The sequence below is a fragment of the Mesoplodon mirus genome (genome assembly GCF_964341445.2).
Source record: "Mesoplodon mirus genome assembly, chromosome: 7".
NCBI lineage: Eukaryota > Metazoa > Chordata > Mammalia > Artiodactyla > Ziphiidae > Mesoplodon > Mesoplodon mirus.
In genome coordinates, this window is record NC_138983.1 from 116,336,791 (window position 1) to 116,361,075 (window position 24,285).

A 24,285-nucleotide genomic window follows, 5' to 3' on the forward strand; every position below is an offset into this window, starting at 1 on the left:
GAGAGGCCCGTGTACTACAAAAAAAAAAAAAAAAAATCATGAGAGATTACTACAGACAACTCTATGCCAATAAAATGGACAACCTGGAAGAAATGGACAGATTCTTAGAAAAGTACCTTCCAAGACTGAACCAGGAAGAAATAGAATATATGAACAGACCAATTACAAGCACTGAAATTGAAACTGTGATTAAAAATCTTCCAACAAACAAAAGCCCAGGACTAGGTGGCTTCACAGGCGAATTCTATCAAACACTGAGAGAAGAGCTAACACCTATCCTTGTCAAACTTTTCCAAAATATAGCAGAGTGAAGAACACTCCCAAACTCATTCTACAAAGCCTCCATCACCCTGATACAAAAACCAGAAAAAGATGTTACAAAGAAAGAAAACTACAGGCCAATATCACTGATGAACCTAGATACAAAAATCCTCAACAAAATACTAGCAAGCAGAATCCAACAGCACATTAAAAGGATCATACACCATGATCAAGTGGGGTTTATTCCAGGAATGCAAGGATTCTTCAATATACGCAAATCATTCGATGTGATAAACCATATTAACAAGTTGAAGGATAAAAACTATATGATAATCTCAATAGATGCCGAAAAAGCTTTTGACAAAATTCAAAAACCATTTATGATAAAAACTCTCCAGGAAGGAGTCACAGAGGGAACCCACCTCAACATAATAAAGGCCATATATGACAAACCCACAGCCAACGTCATTCTCAATGGTGAAAAACTGAAACCATTTCCTCTAAGATCAGGAACAAGACAAGGTTGCCCACTCTCACCACTATTATTCAACATAGTTTTGAAAGTTTAACCATGGCAATCAGAGAAGAAAAAGAAATAAGAGGAATCCAAATCAGAAAAGAAGAAGTAAAACTGTCACTGTTGGCATCCTAAAGATTTGGTAAAGTAGCAGGATGCAAAATTTCTGCACAGAAATCTCTAGCATACTTATACACTAACGATGAAAATTTGAAAGAGAAATTAAGGAAACACTCCTATTTACCACTGCAACAAAAAGAATAAAATACATAGGAATAAACCTACATAAGGAGACAAAAGAATTGTATGCAGAAAAGTATAAGACACTGATGAAAGAAATTAAAGATGATACAAACAGGTGGAGAGATATACCATATTCTTGGATTGGAAGAAGCAACACTGTGAAAATGACTCTACTACCCAAAGCTATCTACAGATTCAATGCAATCCCTACCAAACTACCAATGGCATTTTTCACAGAACTAGAACAAGAAATTTCACAATTTGTATGGAAACACAAAAGACCCAAAATGGCCAAAGCAATCTTGAGAAAGAAAAACGGAGCTGGAGGAATCAGGCTCCTGGACTTCAGACTATACTACAAAGCTAGAGTAATCAAGACAGTATGGCACTGGCACAAAACCAGAAATCGATCAATGGAACAGGAAAGAAAGCCCAGAGATTAACCAATGCACATATGGTCACCTTATCTTTGATAAAGGAGGCAAGAATATACCATGGAGAAAAGACAGCCTCTTCAATAAGTGGTGCTGGGAAAACTGGACAGCTACATGTAAAAGTATGAAATTAGAACAATCCCTAACACCATACACAAAAATAAACTCAAAATGGATTAAAGACCTAAATGTAAGGCCAGACATTATAAAACTTTTAGAGGAAAACATAGGCAGAACACTCTATGACATAGATCACAGCAAGATCCTTTTTGACCCACCTCCTAGAGAAATGGAAGTAAAAACAAAAATAAACAAATTGGACCTAATGAAACTTAACTTTTGCACAGCAAAGGAAACCATAAACAAGATGAAAAGACAGCCCTCAGAATGGGAGAAAATATATACAAATGAAGCAACTGACAAAGGATTAATCTCCAAAATTTACAAGCAGCTCATGCAGCTCAATACCAAAAACACAAAGAACCCAATCCAAAAATGGGCAGAAGACCTAAACAGACATTTCTCCAAAGAAGATATACAGATTGCCAACAGACAAATGAAAGAATGCTTAACATCATTAATCATTAGAGAAATGCAAATCAGAACTACAATGAGGTATCACCTCACACCAGTCAGAATGGCCATCATCAAAAAATCTACAAACAATAAATGCTGGAGAGGATGTGGAGAAAGGGGAACCCTCTTGCACTGTTGGTGGGAATATAAATTGATACAGCCACTATGGAGAAGAGTATGGAGGTTCCTTAAAAAACTACAAATAGAACTACCATACGACACAGCAATCCCACTACTGGGCATATACCCTGAGAAAACCATTAATTCAAAAAGAGTCATGTACCACAATGTTCACTGCAGCACTTTTTACAATAGTCAGGACATGGAAGCAACCTTAGTGTCCATCACAGATGAATGGATAAAGAAGATGTGGCACATATATACAATGAAATATTACTCAGCCATAAAAGGAAACGAAATTGAGTTATTTGCAGTGAGGTGGATAGACCTAGAGTCTGTCATACAGAGTGAAGTAAGTCAGAAAGAGAAAAACAAATACCATATGCTAACACATATATATGGGGTCTAAAACAAAAAACAAAAAAAATCCTTCTGAAGAACCTAGGGGCAGGACAGGAATAAAGACGCAGACATAGAGAATGGACTTGAGGACACGGGGAGCGGGAAGGGAAAGCTGGAACAAAGTGAGACAGTGGCATGGACTTATATATACTACTAAATGTAAAATAGCTAGTGGGAAGCAGCCACATAGCACAGGGAGATCAGCTCGGTGCTTTGTGACCACCTATATGGTTGGGATAGGGATGGTGGGAGGGATATGCAAGAGGGAGGGGATATGGGGATATATGTATATGCATAGCTGATTCACTTTTTTATAAAGCAGAAATAGCACACCATTATAAAGCAATTATACTCCAATAAAGATGTTAAAAAAGACTATTAGATAACCAGGTAATCAATACTCCCTGGCAAGATGTAGACTATTTCCATTATCCTAGAAAGTTCCTTCATGCCCCTTCCAATAACCCTTGTGCTGTCTTGAGGCAGCCACCATCCCAATTTCTATTCCCATAAATTAGCTTTTGAACTTCATATAAATGGAATCATACAATATGTACTCTTTTGTTACTGACTTCTTTCACTCATATAATATTTTGTATTCATGTTATTACATTTATCAGTAGTGTATATTTTTTTGTTTCTGAGTGTTAGTACATTTGCAAATATACCAAAATTTATAAATCCTTTCTCCTGTTGATGGATCAATTGTTTCCAACATTTTGTTATTATGATTAAAGCTGTAGTAAGCATTCTTGTTAATGGAAGGCCACTGGACTGACAATCTCTGTTATCTCAAAGGGCCCCGGGTAGTAGTACCCCACATTTTAGTTAGCAGAGTAGGGAAGTATGTAAGTAAGTAATGGGGGAGACCTGGTACATATGCCACTTGAACAGTTGTACCTGAGGTCAGATACTTACAAGAAAACTGTGTGAACTTGTCCTTAGCCTTCTTGAAGGTAGGGAAGTAACAGAAATACAGCAGGACATTCTGAATGGAGGAATGTAGTTGCTTGTGCTATACATTTGATAGGTGAATCGTTTGCTGTGTTGGTAGGAGACATAGTAATAGAAGAATACTCACTATACCTGGTGATATTTTCCATTCGTCTGTCAGTCTGGAGATCATTGAATATGGACTTGGAGGGCTTTTGACTCCTCCAAAACCAAAAAACAAACTGAGGGTCAATTGCTAAAATCATGGCATTTAGAGTAAATTATCAATGACAAATAATTTGACAAAAGAAAAGTTGGTTGATGGAGTGCATGAAGTGCCACATTGCAAAGGATCTACCATCAGGACAATTTGGAACAGAAATGCAGGATAAGCAGTCCAGCCTACCTGGTACAAAATTTGAATGAAAGTACCCCTCAACCATTTGGAATTGCTGAAGCCCCTGTGTTTTCAGGTAATTCAGGAAATGGGGAGAGCCCCTAAAAAGAGAACTTCTTACTAATAGGATTATGAGTTCTAGAATAATTCATTAGTAAAATAAATGAGACATAACAGTGCCCCCACTTTATGGAGCAGTTTATATTTGTGACATTAATAATGACATTACTTTGCACTTCCTTTATTTTTGGATCTTCCTTCTTCACTGTCAACAACAGAAACAGCTGGGGGTCTTAAGATAACAAGGTAGTGAGATAATGAAACTTGAAATAGCCAAAGTGTATGAAGAGAGTGACTGCAAGCCTAGGTAGGCAGAACCAGCCCCCTCAGAGGACAGTGGGCCCCAAACATTGCCAGAGGGGCAGTACCCCATGTGCTCAACACTTGACATGCATTCTTTCACCTAATCTTCACATTTTCAGATGAGAAAACAGACACACAAATGAAATCACTTGCTGGAGGCTCACTCAGCAATAGGAAGAGCCAGGATTGTACCCAGCTGTGCTCACAATCACTATGCCAGCTGCTTTGTGATCCCAAGGCTGATGGTTTCCTCCAGAAGAGCTCTCTGGTCAGGTTTGCCAATCTATTTGTGAACTCCAATTCACCCAGGAGTTTTTTGGTTTGGTTGCTTTTTCGTTAATGGTTCTTTTAAGCTGTAGATGAAGAACTCCATCTCTCTCAGGGTTTAATATAGCAGCACATTAACTATTCTGGCTGGCATGTCTAATAGTTCCCTGGGTAGCAGGCCTGTGTTTGGGAAGCAGCCAAAAACTGAAGCTCAGAACTTACTTTCAAATTCCCAAGGACTAAAAACACTCTCTGGCAGGCTTGAATGCTACCAAATCAAGAACTGTCAAATGGTTGTTCTTGAGTGTCAATGCTTAAAGCTCATAATTCTCCATGTATCTAAATAATAATTATTTAATTATATTAGGGGCAAGTCCTTCTTCCACTTCTTCTTTTTGTAGTTAACGCTTACTTCATTGTCCAAGCTTCAGCTCAAATCCATCTCCTCCTCCTAGTAGATGGAGTCCACAGGGTTCTCTCCCTTCTCGGAGCACTCGTAGCCCTTCCTCTCTTGTCCCACTCAGCTGAAAACACGTGAATTATTCCCAACTGCATTATCTATCACTGTTGAAACAGCAAAATTAGTAACGAGGGAAGAAAATTAAAAGGATAACCAAATTGAAAGAGGTATTGTTTTTAATTGTTATAAATTGGTCCCCAGATAGGCCTGTGGCCTTAGAATGTGCTTTAACCTTCTAAAAGGGACATTTCTCCACCTGCTATGTTAAAAGGTGAGGCAGATGATGAAGTGAAGGAGATAGAAACCATGATGTGCTTCAGTTCAACTTACTGAGCTTAATGGTAGGATAGCCAGCTGGAGAAATGTACATGTTAGAAGGTTAAAGAACATTCTAAGGCCACAGGCCTATTTGAGGGCCAAATTGAGTTGTCTGTCTTTGATGCCCCCAGTTACTTTTCTTGAACTCATCCTATTACCAGGGGCCTAGGACTCACACTTTCCCCAGTTTCTTCTCCCTGCACACTGCATCCCTGTTTGGGGGATCTATGTGAGTGTCCTCCCATAATCTAGCCAGCCTTCCTCTAAAGGATTAGCATGTGGCCACTGAACTCCAGGCAATTTGAGAGTTCCCTGCTCTCTGCAAATAGATCTCCCAGACAGTGTCCTTTGGCCTAGCCTAGATTCCTCCTGCACTGCTCTCCACAAGGAGATGTGGACTTGAACCATGTTTCTATGTCATGACCAAAGAGTTCTCAGGACTGTGCTTACCTGTCAAATTTAGCTCTCAACTAAGCCAAATCCCCCTGCTCTGGCATGTCTCACACTTTAGTTATCAGATCAGATATTAAGACTTGACCCTCCCCCTCCTATTGAATGCTCTAAATTGATGGGAGACCAAATAAATTGTGTATACCCACTGTATCCAAGTAAAGTCACTATATACAGGCATATGTTGGAGATATTACAGATTTGATTCCAGTCCTCTGCAATAGAGCAAATATCACAATAAAGTGAGTCACACAATTTTTTCTGGTTTCCCAGTGCATATAAAAGTTACGTGTAGTCAGTTAAGTGTGTAATAGTATTGTGTCTAAGAAAAAATGTATATAACTTAATTTTAAAATACTTTATTGCTAAAAAGTGCTAAGCATCATCAGAGGCTTCAGCAAGTCTTAATTTGTTTGCTGGTGGAGGGTCTTGCCTCAATGTTGATGGCTGCCAACTGATCAGGTTGGTGGTTGCTAAAGTTTGGGGCGGCCATGGCAATTTCTTAATATAAGGCAACAATGAAGTCTGCTGCATCACTTTACTCTTACTTTCATGAATGATTTCTCTGTAGCATGCAATGTTGTTTGATAGCATTTTACCCACAGTAGAACTTGTTTCAAAAAGACCCCTAATAAGGAAGTCAGCCTGTCCTTTGAAGCTTTGAAGCCAGGCAATGATTTCTCCTCTCTAGCTATTGAAAGTCCTAGATGACATCTTCTTCCAGTAGAAGCCTCTTTCATCTACATTGAAAATCTGTTGTTTAGAGGAGCCACATTCATGAATTATCTTAGCTAATCTTTTGGATAACTTGCTGCAGCTTCTACATCAGCACTTACTGAGTCACCTTGCACTTTCATCTTATGGAGCTGGCTTCTTGTCTTAAACCTCATGAACCAACCTCTGTCAACAGCAAACTTTTCTTCTGCAGCTTCCTAACCTGTATCAGGCTTCACAGAATTGAAGAGAGTTAGGGCCTTGTTCTGGATTGGTCTTTGATTTAAGGGAATGTTGTGACTGGTTTGATCTTCTATCCAGGCCACCAAAATTTTCGGCACATCAGCAATAAGGCTGTTTTGCTTTTTTATCATTCATGTGTTCACTGGAGTAGCACATAATTTCCTTCAAGAACTTTTCCTTTGCAGTCACCACTTGGCTGTTTGGCTCAAGAAGCCTAGTTTTTTCAGCTTTCAACATGCCTTCCTCACTAAGCTTAATCATTTCTAGCTTTTGATTTAAAGTGAGAGACATGTAACTCTTCCTTTCACTTAAGCACTTAGAGGCCACTGTAGGGTTATTAATAGACCAAATTTCAATATTATTGTGTCTCAGGGAATAGTGAGGCTGAGGGAGAGAGACAGGAGAATGGCTGGTTGGTGGAATAGTCAGAATACTCACAACATTTATCAATTAAGTTCACTATCTTATATGGACACAGTTCGTGGCACCTGAAACAATTACAACAGTAATACCAAAGATCACTGATCACAGATCACCATGACAAATATATAATAACAAAAATTTTGAAATATTGTGAGAATTACCAAAATGTGACACAGAAACATGAAGTAAGCATTTGCTGTTGGGAAAAATGGTGTTAATATACTTGCTCAATGCAGGGTTGACACAAACCTTCAATTTGTAAAAAACCGTGATATCAGCAAAACACAATAAAGCAAAGTACAATAAAATGCGGTATGCCTGTACACTTAATCCAACAGCTGGACTAGGAAACTGAAGTTCTATAGAAATGCCTCTGGATGTGTGTCAGGGGTGAGGGCAGATTCCCTGAAACTGCTTCAATCAATCTTATCAACCAACTGCAATTTCTGGAAAAATAAGATGTCAGGGGGAGTGGTCTATGTAGGAGTTGGTGATGGTGGTGATGGTGGTGTGTGTGTCTGTGTGTGTCCCAACATGTAAAGGTACCTGCACTGGACTTTTTATGAAGACCAAGGCGGATAAGGTCCCACATGGGACCACAAGACCAAAGTCAGAATATGAATCTGAAAGAATGTGAAATACTCAGGGAAAAGTGGAAAAGCACAGTCACCAAGCAGAAAGAAGGCAACATCTGAGGTCAAGGAAAGTGGGACTCCAAGCTCCAGCTACTAGCACTGTAAGTCCTCTACATCTCACCTGGTGTATAGAGTCTGACCTCCCCACCGGGCAGGCTGTGAAGAATAGCTCACTGAGTGATGATTATATGGCACCATCTGAATGCTTGTTATGGTAAGTTGGAGCCAATAATTGTTCAAATGGCCCATGTTTTTTATTTGTATCATTTCTCTCCCCTTTCCAATTTTCTTCTCCAGAAGTGTCTGCACTTTAAGATTTCTAAAGAGGGCAATATTTAAACCAGGAATAAAGTGTATGAAGAAAGCATTGGGGGAAGAAACTTTGGGACATTAAATCCTACAGGTAAAATTTTGCTATCCTAAAGAGGCTTTACTCCTCTCGATATTCCACATATACATAGACAGACTTCTCAAAACACTCTTTATAAAAATACTATTGAAGAACTGCATGTTCAGCATTACCTAATTTCCTCATAAATCTCTTGCCTTTTAATAAGCTAAGTGGCTATTTGCTGAATTTCTCTGATTTATTGGTATCTTTTGAGGGCTGAGGATATATCCAGATACTAAGTGATTAAATGTGGATGAAAATGGTACATCACCATAATAATGACAGAAAAGAGAATCGTGACTAGGCATACAGAAGACCTCACAGAGATGCATGTCGACAGCTTCTTAAAAGGGCAGGCTCCAGAGCCGCAGAGAAAACTGCACCATCAAGCTAGTTTTTACAGGAAAATCTTCCCAGTTCCTCTCACTGGAGGTGCATTCCACAGGGACTACAGCCCCCTCAGAACTCAGTTTCAAGAAGCAGTGGGAACTTCAGGCTGCCAACTAAACTGAAGGGAATCCTGGATCCTGTATTCACTTTAGCCACCAAACTATGTGACCTGCAAAGGATATTTCAACTTTTCTGACACCTGCATTCTTCAACTGTTAATCAAAGGCAATCCCTGCTGAGGACAGTCATCATAATACCCTCTCTTAAAACAAAACACTTTGATTTAACAGAACATTATGGAGGCACTACAAAATGAAAGATTATGTCACAGGTCTTTTTTATAATTGTTAAAGCGCCACCTGCTGGAAATACTGATCTTACATGCCAATTCTCTGTGAGACATTGGTATCAGAAAGGTGAGAAATGTTAACTACTCATCCACAAAAGAGAACCTAGATTCAAAATGCAGATAATGAAAATGGCGCCAGCAAAGCCCTCCCTTCTTACAGTGTTACCACAGTCCAATTGCACAATTTATTACCCCTATTCAACACTAGGGAATGACCTAGCAACTCTATTATATTATTCAGCAGGATTTTTTTTTAATGGCACAAATATCTCCAAAAAATATAGAAAAATCAATATTACTCTAATAGGCTGAGAAAGAATTTATAGGAGGTTTTCAACTTAAGAACGTGTTGTGTTTCAAAAGTTTGTGTGTCGGGCTTCTCTGGTGGCCAGTGGTTAAGGATCCACCTGCCAATGCAGGGGACACGGGTTCGAGCCCTGGTCCGGGAACCCACATTCCACGGAGCAACTAAGCCTGTGAGCCACAACTACTGAGCCTGCACTCTAGAGCCCACAAGCCACAATTACTGAGCCCGTGCGCCACAACTACTGAAGCCCACGCACCTAGAGCCCGTGCTCCTCAACGAGAAGCCACCGCAGTGAGAAGCCTGTGCACTGCAATGAAGAGTGGCCCCCGCTTGCCACAACTAGAGGAAAGCCCGTGCGCAGCAACAAAGACCCAATGCAGCCAAAAACAAACAAACAAACAAACAAATAAATAAATAAATAAGAAGCTTGTGTGTAAGTCAGATGTTTGAAAACCCATCTTCCATGAAAGTGGTATTATGCAGGCTGGTTAAACTGACAGTCTTCACAACTTCCTTAAACCTTGCACAGCCTTGCAGTACTATTGTTTAGTTGCTGAATGTCATTCATAGCATTGCTTCTTTGGAACACTATTCTGAGTTTTAATTTGGGATGCCCAGGTTGGAACTCCTCTGCCCTTTCCAAAGGGAGCAAGCAAGGAGAAACACCAGGATTAAGGGTGATGGGTAGAAAGAGAGTAGGGTAGGATAACTTATTCCCTATAGACATGTATCTGCATAAAAGGCCTCACTTTAGATCAATATCTCCCCTTAAACGTTCTGAACTGAGACCAAAGACAAAATTCATTTAATAATCACTCAAGAAGTAAGATGACCAAAGGACTAGAAAGGTGATAAATTGCTGTTGACCTGGAAGAGCTCAACCCATGGTGAGGAGAGGCAGGTAAACAGCAACACCTCAATTCAATAAGTGCTACGAGGAAGATGTGAACAAGCAAGGGCCCTGGGAACCTAGAGGAGGTGGGGGACCCAGCCCAGATGGCCTAAAAAAGCCTTCATAGTAGAGATGACATTTGAGCCTAGCCTCAACAGACATGTGGGATATTGTCACCTGAGATTCTCTACTTCACCACTATCCCTATATATACAGGTTTATTATTAAGCAAGATATTTTAAGAAATAATCAGTGTATTAATCAAACTGGAAGTCTTCTCCAAAAGGCCAAACATTTTAACATAATCTTTTTTCCACTCACTGACAGTTGTTAATGGTAAGGAGTGAAAACCAAACATCAGTTTTAATTGGCTGCAGGAAATGAAAGGTTATTTCACTCCAAAAGGTTTTTTTAAAAACCCATTAAGGTAATTCAAAAATTTTAAATGTTTATTCCAGCAAATGATCTGGGAGCTTACTCTGATTTCCCCTCCATTCTGGCAGAGCCCCAAATAGATAGGTTTGCTTCGCCTTAAGAAGACATGATTCTGAAAAGTTGGATATGAGGAAAGCTTAAATATATTAAGTCATTTAAAATCCACAAGGGGAATTAGGTAATCAAAACAACCACACAGTAAATATATTTCCATGAAATCAAAATTTTTTAATAATATGAACACTTACCCTCAATTTCTTTATTATATTTTTACCTAAAAAAGTTTACATACAGAGTTTTTGTAAAGTGGCATACTAGTAGTTGATATCATAATGATGCTACATATTAACACTCTGTATTGAAGAAGTATCATAAAAATCTCATGGCACATTATTTGCTAAGAAGTGGCATAATAACAATTGGGAGAAGGTTCCTAGGTTTACTGTACTCTACTTTACGGCTTCTATGGTACTCACAGTTGTATCTCAGGATTACTCAAGTACTGCCCCACCCATGTTCCCAACATGTGAAATCAGTCACCAGACCTCATCTAGTGGCCTAAAGGCCACAAGGCTTGTAGAAGGACAATAACTGCCTCAGCAGGACAAAACTCAGATGCCTCCAAATGAGGAAACCTACTCCAAAACCATCCTGGGCTGCCCCTCCTCCTGACTACCCCGCCCAGCCTGGACAGCCTGCTTTCAGGCTCTGTCCTGAGGCTGGCTCACACCCAGGTATCTATCCAATCCTGCTTTCCTACTTGTACCTCTAAGACCCCAGTGTGGGCCCCATTCCTTGTCTCCCTGACACTAATAGGTATTGGCCCTCAAACACACAGAAACACAATTCTGGCCTTGGCTTCTGCCCTATTTTGGAATTTCTACTTTTGATACATTATTTTGTATTCCTTTGTAAAATCTAACCACTGGATCCAATCCAATGCTACAGAGTATTCACTCTGAGTCTGATACTTTTCCAAGTATCCCAAGGCAGTAGGCTCTGCTTTATCCAGGTGACAGCTTCCAGCTTCCCAGGAAACCCCAGGTGTATGTGTGTGCCTTCTTCTCCAGCTACAAGACTGCAGAGTGGGCTTCCTGGAGGTTCTCCTCAAGCTTCAGTCCCAGGTTGTCAATTCCAATGCTGGTGACTGGTGGCATGCTGCTTTCAGCCGGTTCTGCAGTGCGTGTCGGGGTGGAGCAGTACAGAATGAACCCCACCATGATGACGGTGAAAGAGAGGATGTAGAGTCCTGAAAACTAGGAGGAGATAATTGGCTATGGACAGTGCTCCCTCACATACACAGCTTTGCTGCTGCCTTTTGTCAACGGAGCTTTGAGGGTTACCTTCTCATAAATTTTTTTCCTGAAAGTTGCCCAAGGAGATGCTAATGACCAAAACTGTCCCATGTGTGTGTACTGGTGAATGTGTGAGCTCTGCCCACATCACCCACCACATCAGCCAACTGGATTCTTGGATCTTTAGGAAATGGACTTTTGCCTTTCTCTGTGATAACCCAGCTGCATCCCACCTCACAACTAGTCCCACTTACTTAGTGGAGAGACTAAAAGTTTAGCATGGTACCATGAGAGACCCAGATTCAGACCCTAGGCACAGCTTACAACACTGGTGTGAAACAATAAGAAAACAGAATGGTTTGGAGAAGAAGAGAAAGAAGATGAGAGAGAAGAAAAAGTAAGACACACTCCCAGGCTTCCCTGGTGGTACAGTGGTTGGAAATCCGCCTGCCAATGCAGGGGACATGGGTTTGAGCCCTGGTCTGGGAGGATCCCACATGCCACAGAGCAACTATGCCCGTGCGCCGCAACTACGCCCATGCGCCACAACTACTGAGCCTGCGCTCTAGAGCCCATGAGCCACAACTACTGAGCTCGCGTGCTACATCTACTGAAGCCCACGCTCCTAGAGCCTGTGCTTTGCAACAAGAGAAGCCACCGCAATGAGAAGCCCACGCACCACAATGAAGAGTAGCCCCCACTGGCTGCAACTAGAGAACAGCCTGCACGCAGCAACAAAGACCCAATACAGCCAAAAATAAATGAATAAAATAAATTAATTTAAACAAAAAAGATATACTCCCAAAGGTAGAAGGAAAAAATGAAATGGGTTTTGAAATGAGTATTAAGTAGATTACAGTCATCTCCAGGTGTGGGCTTCTATGGGTCACCATTGGCTTCAACATGTTAATGTTTCATAGATGCTCAATTACTTCTTAACCTTAAACCGTTAGAACTTTTTAAGGAATGGAATAGCCACAGCCCTCCCCAACGCTGGAAGGCCTCCACTGGATTCAGTGATGATGCAAAGCCAGTGATAATGTCACCCGGAGCAGCAGCCAAACTAATTTCCTCCACAGGTTTCATTCTTGGATCCAATCTCAGCACAGCACCCAGCACATAGCTGGTATTGAATAAATTTTTTTGGGGGGAAAAATGATTCAGAAAAGATTAAAGGGAGTTAAAGCTATTTAGAGTACCCTAAACTTTTTTTTTTTTTTGCAGTACAAGGGCCTCTCACTTCTGTGGCCTCTCCCGTTGCGGGGCACAGGCTCCGGACGCGCAGGCTCAACGGCCATGGCTCACGGGCCCAGCCGCTCTGCAGCATGTGGGATCTTCCCGGACCGGGGCACAAACCCGTGTCCCCTGCATCGGCAGGCGGACTTTCAACCACTGCGCCACCAGGGAAGCCCTACCCTAAACTTTTAAAGTCAGTATCATGAAGGTCAATCATGCTCTCCAATAGAATGTTCACTGTTACCTGTGGGAAAACCTAAGTAACTTATTCAAAACATGTCCTGTTTGGTTTGGTGGTTTTAAATGTTTATAAGAAAAAAGTATCTTGTTCCTCTTAAGAAGGCACATGATTAAATGGAGACACCTTTATTAGAAGAGAAAGACTCTGAAGGAGTGAGATAAGTCTCCTGAATCAGAGGCCGTTTTTTAAATTTTACCCTTTGTGTCTGGATCTATACAGGAAATTTCTTGTGGCTACTCTGTTCAGTGAGTATTTACTCAAGATCAATCCAGAGGAGGCAGAGTCTGACACCAATGAATACAGAAATTGTTTAATGTCTTTTTCAACTGTGTTTCAAAATATCAGAGCCAAAGTTATTTTAGATACTATACTTTTTTTTAAATTAGTGACATATTGAACTTATGATTCTGTCTTTAAAAATTTCTTCTAAGGTCCTAGATATCGTCTTTATGCTCTGAGTGATTTCCCACCTCTGTAATTTACTCTGAAGATCATAGCAGACCTCCTCTTTACTCTACAAGTCTTGAAACAGCCTTTGACCAAAAAGAATAAAATCTGATATGAGTTATGAGTGAGCTGCTAGACATGCAGGGACAAAGAAACATAAAGCAAAAGAACTGCAAAGGAACTTATAGTTTGCATGTTCCACTTTTGAGAATAATATTGTAATGTGGCCAAAAAAAATGACACACAAGGCTTTTTCTCACTGAAGTTAATACAGTTAAAAAGCAAATATCTACATTAAGGGAGCTTATAATAGTTAGGTAGCGACAAGTGTACTTTCACTTTGAAGCTTTTATTTCTTTAACCTTACTTCCTCCTTGGACATTATTTTACTAATGAGGGAAAAGTAAAAGTTAAACTACTAAAGTTACCTCAATATGTTTAGTTTAAAAAAAAAAAAAAAAAGCACAGGTAAGCGGGGCCAAATGTTATACTGCAGAGCTCTCAAGCTTTCTCTGGGTATGGGTAGCCGTCAACTGGCCTTGAACTGCAGAATAAAACACCATGGTCCCCTAGTGGTGGCCATGTGAAATGCAAGAACATCACCGCAGAACAGCTAACTTACTTTTTTTTTTTTAACTCACTTTTAAGGCCCCCTTTGTACCCCTTAATGATTGCTATCATAGAAAAAGAAATCTAGGGTTGTCAGGATCACTTCCCTGATTCACTTTGACATTTGTTATTTTTTAATGATGCCACCAAAAAGCTATAAATACTTCTTCAGTCTTAGTTCAGGAATACCTTAACCAGCAAGTTTGTGAAGATAACAGCTGGTTCCTGTGACATGTAAAAGCAAAAATGGTTTATGCTTCTTAAGCAGAAATTTCTGAGAACACACTGAACTAGGCATTGTGAGTTCCTGGCCAATTCCTGGGAACAGTGTAAATCAGTGCCAAGCAATTTCCACCCAGATACAAAATTTTACATGGATAAAGAAATAGAGTTGCTATCCCCAGCTAAAACCAAAATTATCAAGCAACAGTCGACATTCTAACTATTTGTTCAAATGACTGTAATAGCAGCCAAGTCAACAAGCTTTCTACTATGGAAAGATGGATTTCTTTTTTTTTTTTAATAAATTTATTTATTTTTGGCTGTTTTGGGTTTTCATTGCTGCACGTTGGCTTTCTCTAGTTGCAGCAAGCAGGGGCTACTCTTCGTTGTGGCGCACAGGCTTCTCATTGCAGTGGCTTCTCTTGTTGCAGAGCACGGGCTCTAGGTGCACGGGCTTCAGTAGTTGTGGCTCACAGGCTCAGTAGTTGTAGCTCACGGGCTCTAGAGCACAGGCTCAGTAGTTGAGGCACACGGGCTTAGTTGCTCCGCGGCATATGAGATCTTCCTGGACCAGGGTTCAAACCCGTGTCACCCGCATTGGCGGGCAGATTCTTAACCACTGAGCCACCAGGGAAGTCCCAGAAAGATGGATTTCTAAGGCAGTAGTTCTCAAAGCAAGACTCTTATAATAACACTAACATGCTATTTGCCTGGAGTGAGAGTGTCCAAAGAAATTCTTGCCAAGAAGATGAGAAGGTTTCATTTTTGGATCTAAAATCTTAAAGAAACCCATTACTTCTTTTAAACCAAAAAAAGTGTTCTGATTTGAACAAGATCTATTTGCTCACCTTATAGCCAAATAGAAAGAGTCCAAAGAAAAGACTGTAGAGGTCAGCTGTCAGGATGCCCAGGTTGACAGAAGTGGCACTAGTGACTTTAATCACCAGTGGCATGAAGCTGTACAGGCAAAACATACAGAGGGCAAATGCTACAAACAGCAGGGCTGTGAAAAAAATGGAATAGCTAATGTTATAGGAAGAAACCAAAAGTTAAAGGCGCTGTGCTTTTAAAGCTTGACTGATATATAAAATTCCCTGATCCTTTAACATACCATCCACAAAGCCCCTTGTTAACAGTAAGCATTGCAAATGAGACATACAAAGCTCTCAGGAAAAAAATAACAACAAGATATGATGAAGAACTTAAAAAATTCAACAGAGTGTTAGATGATCGAGGCCATAGAATCTTGCTTATGGTGTAAGTCAACAGCTCTTATCACCCCATGTTATCCACCTGCCCAGGGCAGAGAGATGCCAATGATAAAAGGCATCATGGTTGGACATGATTTGTGTGGTTGAATCAAAATAAAGTATTTTTCAGGTATCAAGGATAGTCGTTAGGCCCATTATCTTTTGTTCATCTCATAAGAGCTAGTCATGTGGGTGCTAAGAGATAAATACTTATAGCAGTTATCTTTGCTTCACAACCACTTCTCCAACCTCGCTCAACACACACACACACACACACACACACACACAGAGGCAATCTAAGTTATTTACTTGAATGAAATCATTCAAGCATGGTAAATGAATTTTAATGACACTTCATGTAGTACTTAATTTCTTTCCACGCATCATTAAATAAGGTTCAAATCTTTCCTATCAGATGAGAGTAGCAATGGAACGTGGTGGTGATTACACACCATCAGATTATTCAGGTTAATACTTCACAAATTACATCAAGCAGACAACCTTCACAAAAAGTCTGAGGACTCGAGATACAGATCTAGTTGAAAGTTAGTGTGACCAAAGGTCAGTCTTTTTCAGAATTCCTAGTAAAGAAAGGCTATTCCTGAAGGTAAAGATTAAGGATTAACTTTTATGGGGGGGGTTATTTACAAGTTCTCAGACAAAACTCAATGTAAACCACTATAGTTCTCTGTGTACTAAATTACTCTGTGATTTTATATAAAAATGTCTAAATAATATTACTAAAATGAAGTATTTATTTCTTGATGTGTGTCAGTTAGGGGAAAGACTAACAAGAATTATTATGTATGTACATACCAATTTTCCAGTCCCAGTGAATGCTGGCAATATCCTTATATTCCACAATCAATCTGTGATTAAAACAAGAGGTCACAGAGAGATCTTTATACTAATTTTCACTATTTTATAAGCAATTAAATTGCTTCAAGCTTTAAGTACTTCACCATGGTGATTAATTATGTTGACTTTTGGATTTTTCTTAGAGAATAAAAATAACTATCTTTAATTAAAATGACAAAGAATAAAACCCAGAGGAGTCCATAAACACATGTTTGACACCCTTAGAAGCACTCTACAGTAGTCAACTACAGAAGGAAAACATGACACTATGTGTTCCCTTTGAACAGGAAGTTAATATTTTCTAGGAATAATTGAAAAAGAGAGTCTTCACTGGTAATATAAAGTCTACCACATTATAAGCAGTAATCAAGCATCACATGTATAAGAAAATGAGGCATAATTCTTGATGTTTCAAAAATCTTCTAATAGATATTTAGCAAGTTACTGATTTCAAATGTGAATTTGGGCCAAATAAACAATGAATATTAGTAGCTGGAAAGTAATCATCTATGACATATTTGCTTATATTGTTTTTAAGGATAAGTTTAGAATCTTACAGTTGTATGCCACTGATAATTGTTCCAAACAAGCCCACCATTCCTAAAAACTCCTGTCTGCTCAGCTTCTTCACGATGTATTCTTCACACACATTAGAAACAGCATAGAGGGAAGCCCCAAGAAGGACCAAGATGTCACCAATCAGTACATCACTACCTATAAGGAGATAAGCCACAAAAAAGAATACATTTGTCACTAGGGAAAACTCTCCAGCTTGCTTCCAGGAGTTTATCTGGCTCATATTTATTTAAGTAAGATTTTACAGAAGAAGAATTCCTGATTTTTAGAAGTTTAAAGACTCTTGCCCATCTCACTTTCTGGCACAATTCTGCTTTCATTTTTCTTATTTTGGATCCTCAGGAGACTAACAGATTGGAAGATGGTGGTGTATGCCATAATGTAAGGCCTAAGAAAATGATTCTATGACATTAGAAATTAATGGAAATTATTGATGGGAATTCATTGAAAACTATAGGGAAGGAAGCTAGGTAAGAAAGGTAACTTTCTCAATCAAACGAGACACTGAAGTCACTTGTATATTGGGTGAAATCATAGACCTTATTTAGATTTTACATTATCAACTATCTGAACCTTGACATAAAGAATATCAAAATGTTCTCATCTACAGAGTAACTGAAAAAAGAGATCATTCAGTGAACACAAGGTCTCCTTTTTGATGAAAACAAAAACCAAGAATCTACAGTAGGATTTCCAGTAACTAATCCAAATGTATGGGCCAAAAAAAGATTATTGCAAATATATAAAGAAACTTCTCTCTCATGACACAAAACAAACTATTTAGTGTGACAAAACACAGCAAGGACTCAGGGCCGGTAGAAACATAAAGACTGCTTTGTGGAAATGGTTATAGTACCAGAAGCAAGCAAATCTAAAAGTAAAATTTTAAAGATAGTTAATCAGGACACATTCTCTGCCTTTTACTTTATCTTTGCACAATAAAAGTGAGGATATAAGCAAGACATTTTCTGTGACTAAACCAGAAACAAGTAACACAGTCTCACCTGAATTGTCTTCCCTCCCTGCTAATATGTCTGCACCAACCATAGTTCCTACGCCCAACAGACAGACAGCCACAGCGATGAAGTGGATCACTCTGTATCTTGCACAAAGAATAAACCACGAGAGAGCCATCAACACAGGAATCCCAAAGCAATCCAAAAGCTGCATGGAAGGAGAAACAGACGGCTTAAAACATCTCTCAGCTAAAAGATGATTAAGTAATAACAGGAGTCAGTGTTTATTGAGCATTTATTATTGCCAGCCCTGTAATAAATGCTTTACCTGGATTAACTCATTTAATCCTCACAACAATTCTATGAGGTTAGAACTGCAATCTCCATTTTACACACGAGGAAAACAAAGGCACAGAAAGGTTAAATGAGTTGCCCAGATTCACATAGTTAAAAGTGGTGGAGGACTTCCCTGGTGGCACAGTGGTTAAGAATCCACCTGCCAATGCAGGGGACATGGGTTCGAGCCCTGGTCCGGGAAGATCCCAATGCCGTGGAACAACTAAGACTGTGCACCACAACTACTGAGCCCGCGTGCCTAGAGCCCGTGCTGTGCAACAAGAGAAGCAACCGCAATGAGAAGCACATGCACCGCAACGAAGAGTAGCCCCCACTCACTGCAACTAGAGAAAGCCCACATGTAGCAACAAAGACCCAACACAGCCATAAATAAATAAATAAATAAAAGTGTTGGAGCCAGTTGATGAACCCAGGAATTCTGCCCAACAGCCTATGCAGTTTACCTCTACACTCCCACCTGTGTTTATCCTTAAGTCCAGTAGACATGTGCCCATTCACTCAGTCAACAAATATTTAAGTATGTGATATGTGGGAGACATTATGAGAGGAGCTGGAATATAGAGGAGAACAAGAGAGACACAAAGAGGAGTATACAGAAGGCTAGACAGACACAGAAGAATCACACAACCAATATTTAAATGTAATTGGGCTAAGAGCCACAGAAAAGTACAGGTTATTATGAGAGAGCAAACAGACACCACCTCCCTGACAAAGTGTCCAACCCCACCATATAAGACAGATGCTTGCTCACAGCAAATACTCTTGCTCATCTTCATCATATACTCCTCCATCACCTGTTGGTCCTGGGTCAAGAAAATACTTGTTACACCCCTGATATTGCCAGTCTGAAAGGCAGGGGGATTAAGAGTGCCAAAATTATAGTAAATCCAAAATCTTTGTAAGATAAAAGAAAAAGAGATTTCATTCACTGGATTCTTAAACTCACAAATTTGGTAAAGTGCATTCAAGGCTAAAATATATTCCTTTTACTAATAATGTTCTGATGATGTTTTTTTGATTGCTCATCCTGTTCTTTTTTTAACCTTGTCCCTGATTTGCTCTGTATCTGTTTAGTCTTGGACAAGGCAGGCCCCAAAATCTCCAACAGCCTGTTTGATCCTGTCCACAGTTGTTTACTGATCGCCTTTCACTGCAATGTCAAGTATAGGAATGGGCACCTTGCCTTGTGTTATTTATTCCAGCTGCAGAACTCCAATCTCTTAAGTGCTTTATTGAGCCTGCCTGAATAACAAACCATTAAACGATGCAAATGATAATAGCTTGTCCTGGAAGACACCAACAGAATCCAGCCAAAATGAAGTAACAGAGTCTAAACTACATTTCTTAAACAAAAAAAAGCAGAAAAAGTCACTCTAAAAGCTATTACAGGAGACTTGCTATCCTCAAATTGTGTCTTAAAGTCAAACTTAAATCTGCTCTATTTTTAACAATTTTTGGTGGGCAATGAGTAGCCATATAAGGGATGCACCTACATTTGCTAAGAGCTCCCAAGGCCTCAGGCCCCAGACCTACCATTGACCAGCTGTGTGATCTCTAGCTAGTCACCCTTTGAGTCAAGATATGAAATCAAGAGGTCAGACCAAATGATCTCACAGGTACCTTCCCACTCTAAAATTCCATGACTTCTAATCTGATATCTATCACATTCAGTCATTTATCTACATTGGATCTTTTCAAAATGTGTGTTTGGTGACAGATGCCTTCTGTTTGATGCTTGTAGTTCTAAGAGCCTCCCTATTTAATTTAATCTTTAAAAATTATTGTACAGTCACAGTAAGCAAGGAACTAAGTAAGAACGTGGAATGAGGAGAAGGCATGGATATAAACATGAATTAGACTTTATTAGAGATACAGTGGAGTATAGAATAGAAAGTGAAATTGAATTAGGCCTTAGAGAAGGGGCTTCGAAAAAGATTCATTCTAGAAAGAATAGAGCAACATAAGAGAGAGAAGCCCCCTGTGGGTAGGGAATGTGTAGATGTGGCAGTGAAGTGAGAAGAGACATGAGTAGAAACCCAGGCCGGCAATGTCAATGGCCACATCAAGAACTACTACATTACTATTTGCAATTACAGAATCTTTGAAGGAATCCTTAAGAAGGAGGTTCAAAGACCATCCAATCTAAACTTCCACCTTTTCAAGGGGAATTCCCCAGTGGTCCAGAGGTTAGGACTCCAAGCTTCCACTGCAGGGGATACAGGTTCGATCCCTGGTCAGGGAACTAAGATCCCACATGTCACGTGTGGTGATCAATCAATCAATCAGTAAATAACTTCCACCCTTTCAGATTAACCAGGCCAGAGACATACTCAAGGAGAGAATCCGCTTGAAGAATTCCAATGAGAGGCATTCTCTACTGCTGGAAGCACCTCTAGTTGTCAGATGTGTTTTTTATCATAGGGCTTGCTAGGACCATAAGTACATAACTTTTTGTTGTTGTTGTTGTTTTTTGCTGTACGCGGGCCTCTCAATGTTGTGGCCTCTCCCGTTGTGGAGCACAGGCTCCGGATGCGCAGGTTCAGCGGCCATGGCTCACGGGCCCAGCCACTCTGCGGCATGTGGGATCTTCCTGGACCAGGGCATGAACCCGTGTCCCCTGCATCAGCAGGCGGACAACCACTGTGCCACCAGGGAAGCCCAGTACATAACTTTTGACGACAAAATGCTTAGGTTTTTCTAAGAGGCTAAGATGAAAGAAATTGTTTGAGATTAGTTTAACGCATGACCGTTAGTCACAATAACCCAGCTGTCAGTGTTTTGTTTAGCTGTGTTTAGACCTTGTACCAATTCAAAACTTCTAATAGTCATTAGTCAGAGATCAAAGTTTCTGCAAATTGTAATCAAGTAATTAAACTGTGTGTGAGATTATGAGGGTAGATGTGACTAGAAAAATGCCATTTTCTATATACTTATACTCATTATTCATTGCTGAAAGTACACTTAATACTATTTGTGATGAACTGTATCTTCTAGGGAACTCCTGGTTTTAATTTTTATGAAATTCTGGGTTTTTCACGTGCCTCCTATGATGTCTGCCTTAACAAATATTTCCTATCTTGGCTTTTTAACCCATGCCAGTCAAAACCCAAGAGATTTGCTGAGGAAAATGCTTAGCACAATATTAAAAGGCATTCTGGAAATTTGAGAAGATGGCAGAAGAGTAAGACGCAGAGATCACCTTCCTCCCCACAGATACATCAGAAATGCATCCACACAACTGCTCCTATAGAACACTGACTGAACGCTGGCAGAAGACCTCAGACCTCCCAAAAGGCAAGAAACTCCCCACGTACCTGGGTAGGGCAAAAGAAAAAAGTAAAAACAGAGACAAAAGAATAGGGACCAGTGGGAGGGAGCTGTGAAGGAGGAAAGTTTTCCACACACTAGAAGCCACTTCGCGGGCGGAGACTGCAGGTGGCGGAGGGGGAAGCTTCAGAGCCATGGAGGAGAGCACAGCAACAGGGGTGTGGAGGGCAAAGCGGAGAGATTCCCACACAGAGGATCGGTGCCCTCAGGCACACACCAGCCCGAGAGGCTTGTCTGCTCACCCGCCAGATGGGCGGGGGCTGGGAGCTGAGGCTCGGGCTTCTGTCGGATGCAGGGAGAGGACTGGGGTTGGCGGCGTGAACACAGCCTGAAGGGGGCTAGTGCACCACAGCTAGCCGGGAGGGAGTCCGGGAAAATTCTGGAGCTGCCGAAGAGACAAGAGACATTTTCTTGCCTCTTTGTTTCCTGGTGCGCGAGAAGAGGGGATTAAGAGCGCTGCTTAAAGGAGCTCCAGAGACGGGCGCCAGCCGCGTCTATCAGCGCGGACCCCAGAGACGAGCATGAGACGCTAAGGCTGCTGCTGCTGCCACCAAGAAGCCTGTGTGCGAGCACAGTTCACCGTCTACACCTCTCCTCCCGGGAGCCTGTGCAGCCCGCCACTGCCAGGGTCCCGTGATCCAGGGACAACTTCCCCGGGAGAACACACGGCGCACCTCAGGCTGGTGCAACGTCACGCCGGCCTGTGCCGCCGCAGGCTCGCCCCGCATCCGTACCCCTCCCTCTCCCCGGCCTGAGTGAGCCAGAGCCCCCGAATCAGCTGCTCCTTTAACCCCGTCCTGTCTGAGCGAAGAACAGACGCCCTCAGGCGACCTACAAGCAGAGGCGAGGCCAAATCCAAAGCTGAACCCAGGGAGCCGTGCAAACAAAGAAGAGAAAGGGAAATTTCTCCCACCAGCCTCAGAAGCAGCGGATTAAAGCTCCACAATCAACGTGATGTACCCTGCATCTCTGGAATGCCTGAATAGACAACGAATCATCCCAAATTGAGGAGGTGGACTTTGGGAGGAAGATTTATTATTTTTTCCCCTTTTCCTCTTTTTGTGAGTGTGTATGTGTATGCTTCTGTGTGAGATTTTGTCTGTATAGCTTTGCTTCCACCATTTGTCCTAGGGTTCTATCCGTCCGTTTTTTGGGGTTTTTTTACTTAAAAAATTTTTTTCTTGATAATTTTTTATTTTAGTAACTTTATTTTATTTTATCCTCTTTCTTTCTTTCTATTTTTTCTCCCTTTTATTCTGAGACGTGTGGAGGACAGGCTCTTGGTGCTCCAGCTAGGCGTCAGGGCTGTACCACTAAGGTGGGAAAGCCAACTTCAGGACACTGGTCCACAAGAGACCTCCCAGCTCCACGTAATATCAAACGATGAAAATCTCCCAGAGATCTCCATCTCAACACCAACACCCAGCTTCACTCAACGACCAGCAAGCTACAGTGCTGGACACCCTATGCCAAACAACTAGCAAGACAGGAACCCAGGCCCATCCATTAGCAGGCTGCCTAAAATCATAATAAGGCCACAGACACCCCAAAACACACCACCAGACATGGACCTGCCCACCAGAAAGACAAGATCCAGCCTCATCCACCAGAACACAGGCACTAGTCCCCTCCACCAGAAAACCTACACAAACCAAACTTAGCCACTGGGGACAGACACCAAAAACAACGGGAACTACAAACCTGCAGCCTAGGAAAAGGAGACCCCAAACACGGTAAGATAAGCAAAAAGAAAAGACATAAAAACACACGGCAGATGAAGGAGCAAAGTAAAAACCCACCAGACCTAACAAATGAAGAGGAAATAGGCAGTCCACCTGAAAAGCAATTCAGAATAATGATAGTAAAGATGATCCAAAATCTTGGAAATAGAATAGAGAAAATGCAAGAAACCTTTAACAAGGGCCTAGAAGAACTAAAGAGGAAACAAGCAATGATGAACAACACAATAAATGAATTAAAAATACTCTAGAAAGGATCAATAGCAGAATAACTGAGGCAGAACGGATAAGTGACCTGGAATATAAAAGCGTAGAAATAACTACTGCAGAGCAAAATAAAGAAGAAAGAATGAAAAGAACTGAGGACAGTCTCAGAGACCTCTGAGACAACATTAAACGAACCAACATTCGAATTATAGGGGTCCCAGAAGAAGAAGAGAAAAAGAAAGGGACTGAGAAAATATTTGAAGAGATTATAGTTGAAAACTTCCCTAATATGGGAAAGGAAATAATCAAGTCCAGGAAGCACAGAGAGTTCCATACAGGATAAATCCAAGGAGAAACACACCAAGGCACATATTATTCAAACTGTCAAGAATTAAATACAAAGAAAACATATTAAAAGCAGCAAGGGAAAAACAACAAATAATAT

General features: G+C 40.7%; 1 protein-coding gene across 3 annotated transcripts in view; it reads right to left on the reverse strand.

Annotated features, from left to right (window-relative positions):
- Window positions 1-3,477: 3,477 nt before the first annotated feature.
- Window positions 3,478-24,285, reverse strand: part of SLC35F2 (solute carrier family 35 member F2) — a 59,787-nt gene continuing 38,979 nt past the window's right edge. The window contains exons 4-8 of one of the 3 annotated variants that reach the window (XM_082628963.1): window positions 18,259-18,418; window positions 17,236-17,392; window positions 16,637-16,689; window positions 15,419-15,573; window positions 3,478-3,595 (exon numbers count right to left, since the gene is read on the reverse strand). In XM_082628963.1, coding sequence (XP_082485089.1) covers window positions 3,569-3,595; window positions 15,419-15,573; window positions 16,637-16,689; window positions 17,236-17,392; window positions 18,259-18,418 — 552 coding nt within the window. In that variant the 3' untranslated portion in view covers window positions 3,478-3,568. Of the gene's footprint in view, window positions 3,596-5,047; window positions 5,078-10,741; window positions 11,777-15,418; window positions 15,574-16,636; window positions 16,690-17,235; window positions 17,393-18,258; window positions 18,419-24,285 lie in introns of those variants that run through there. The other 2 variants (XM_082628964.1, XM_082628962.1) reach the window with 2 other exon arrangements.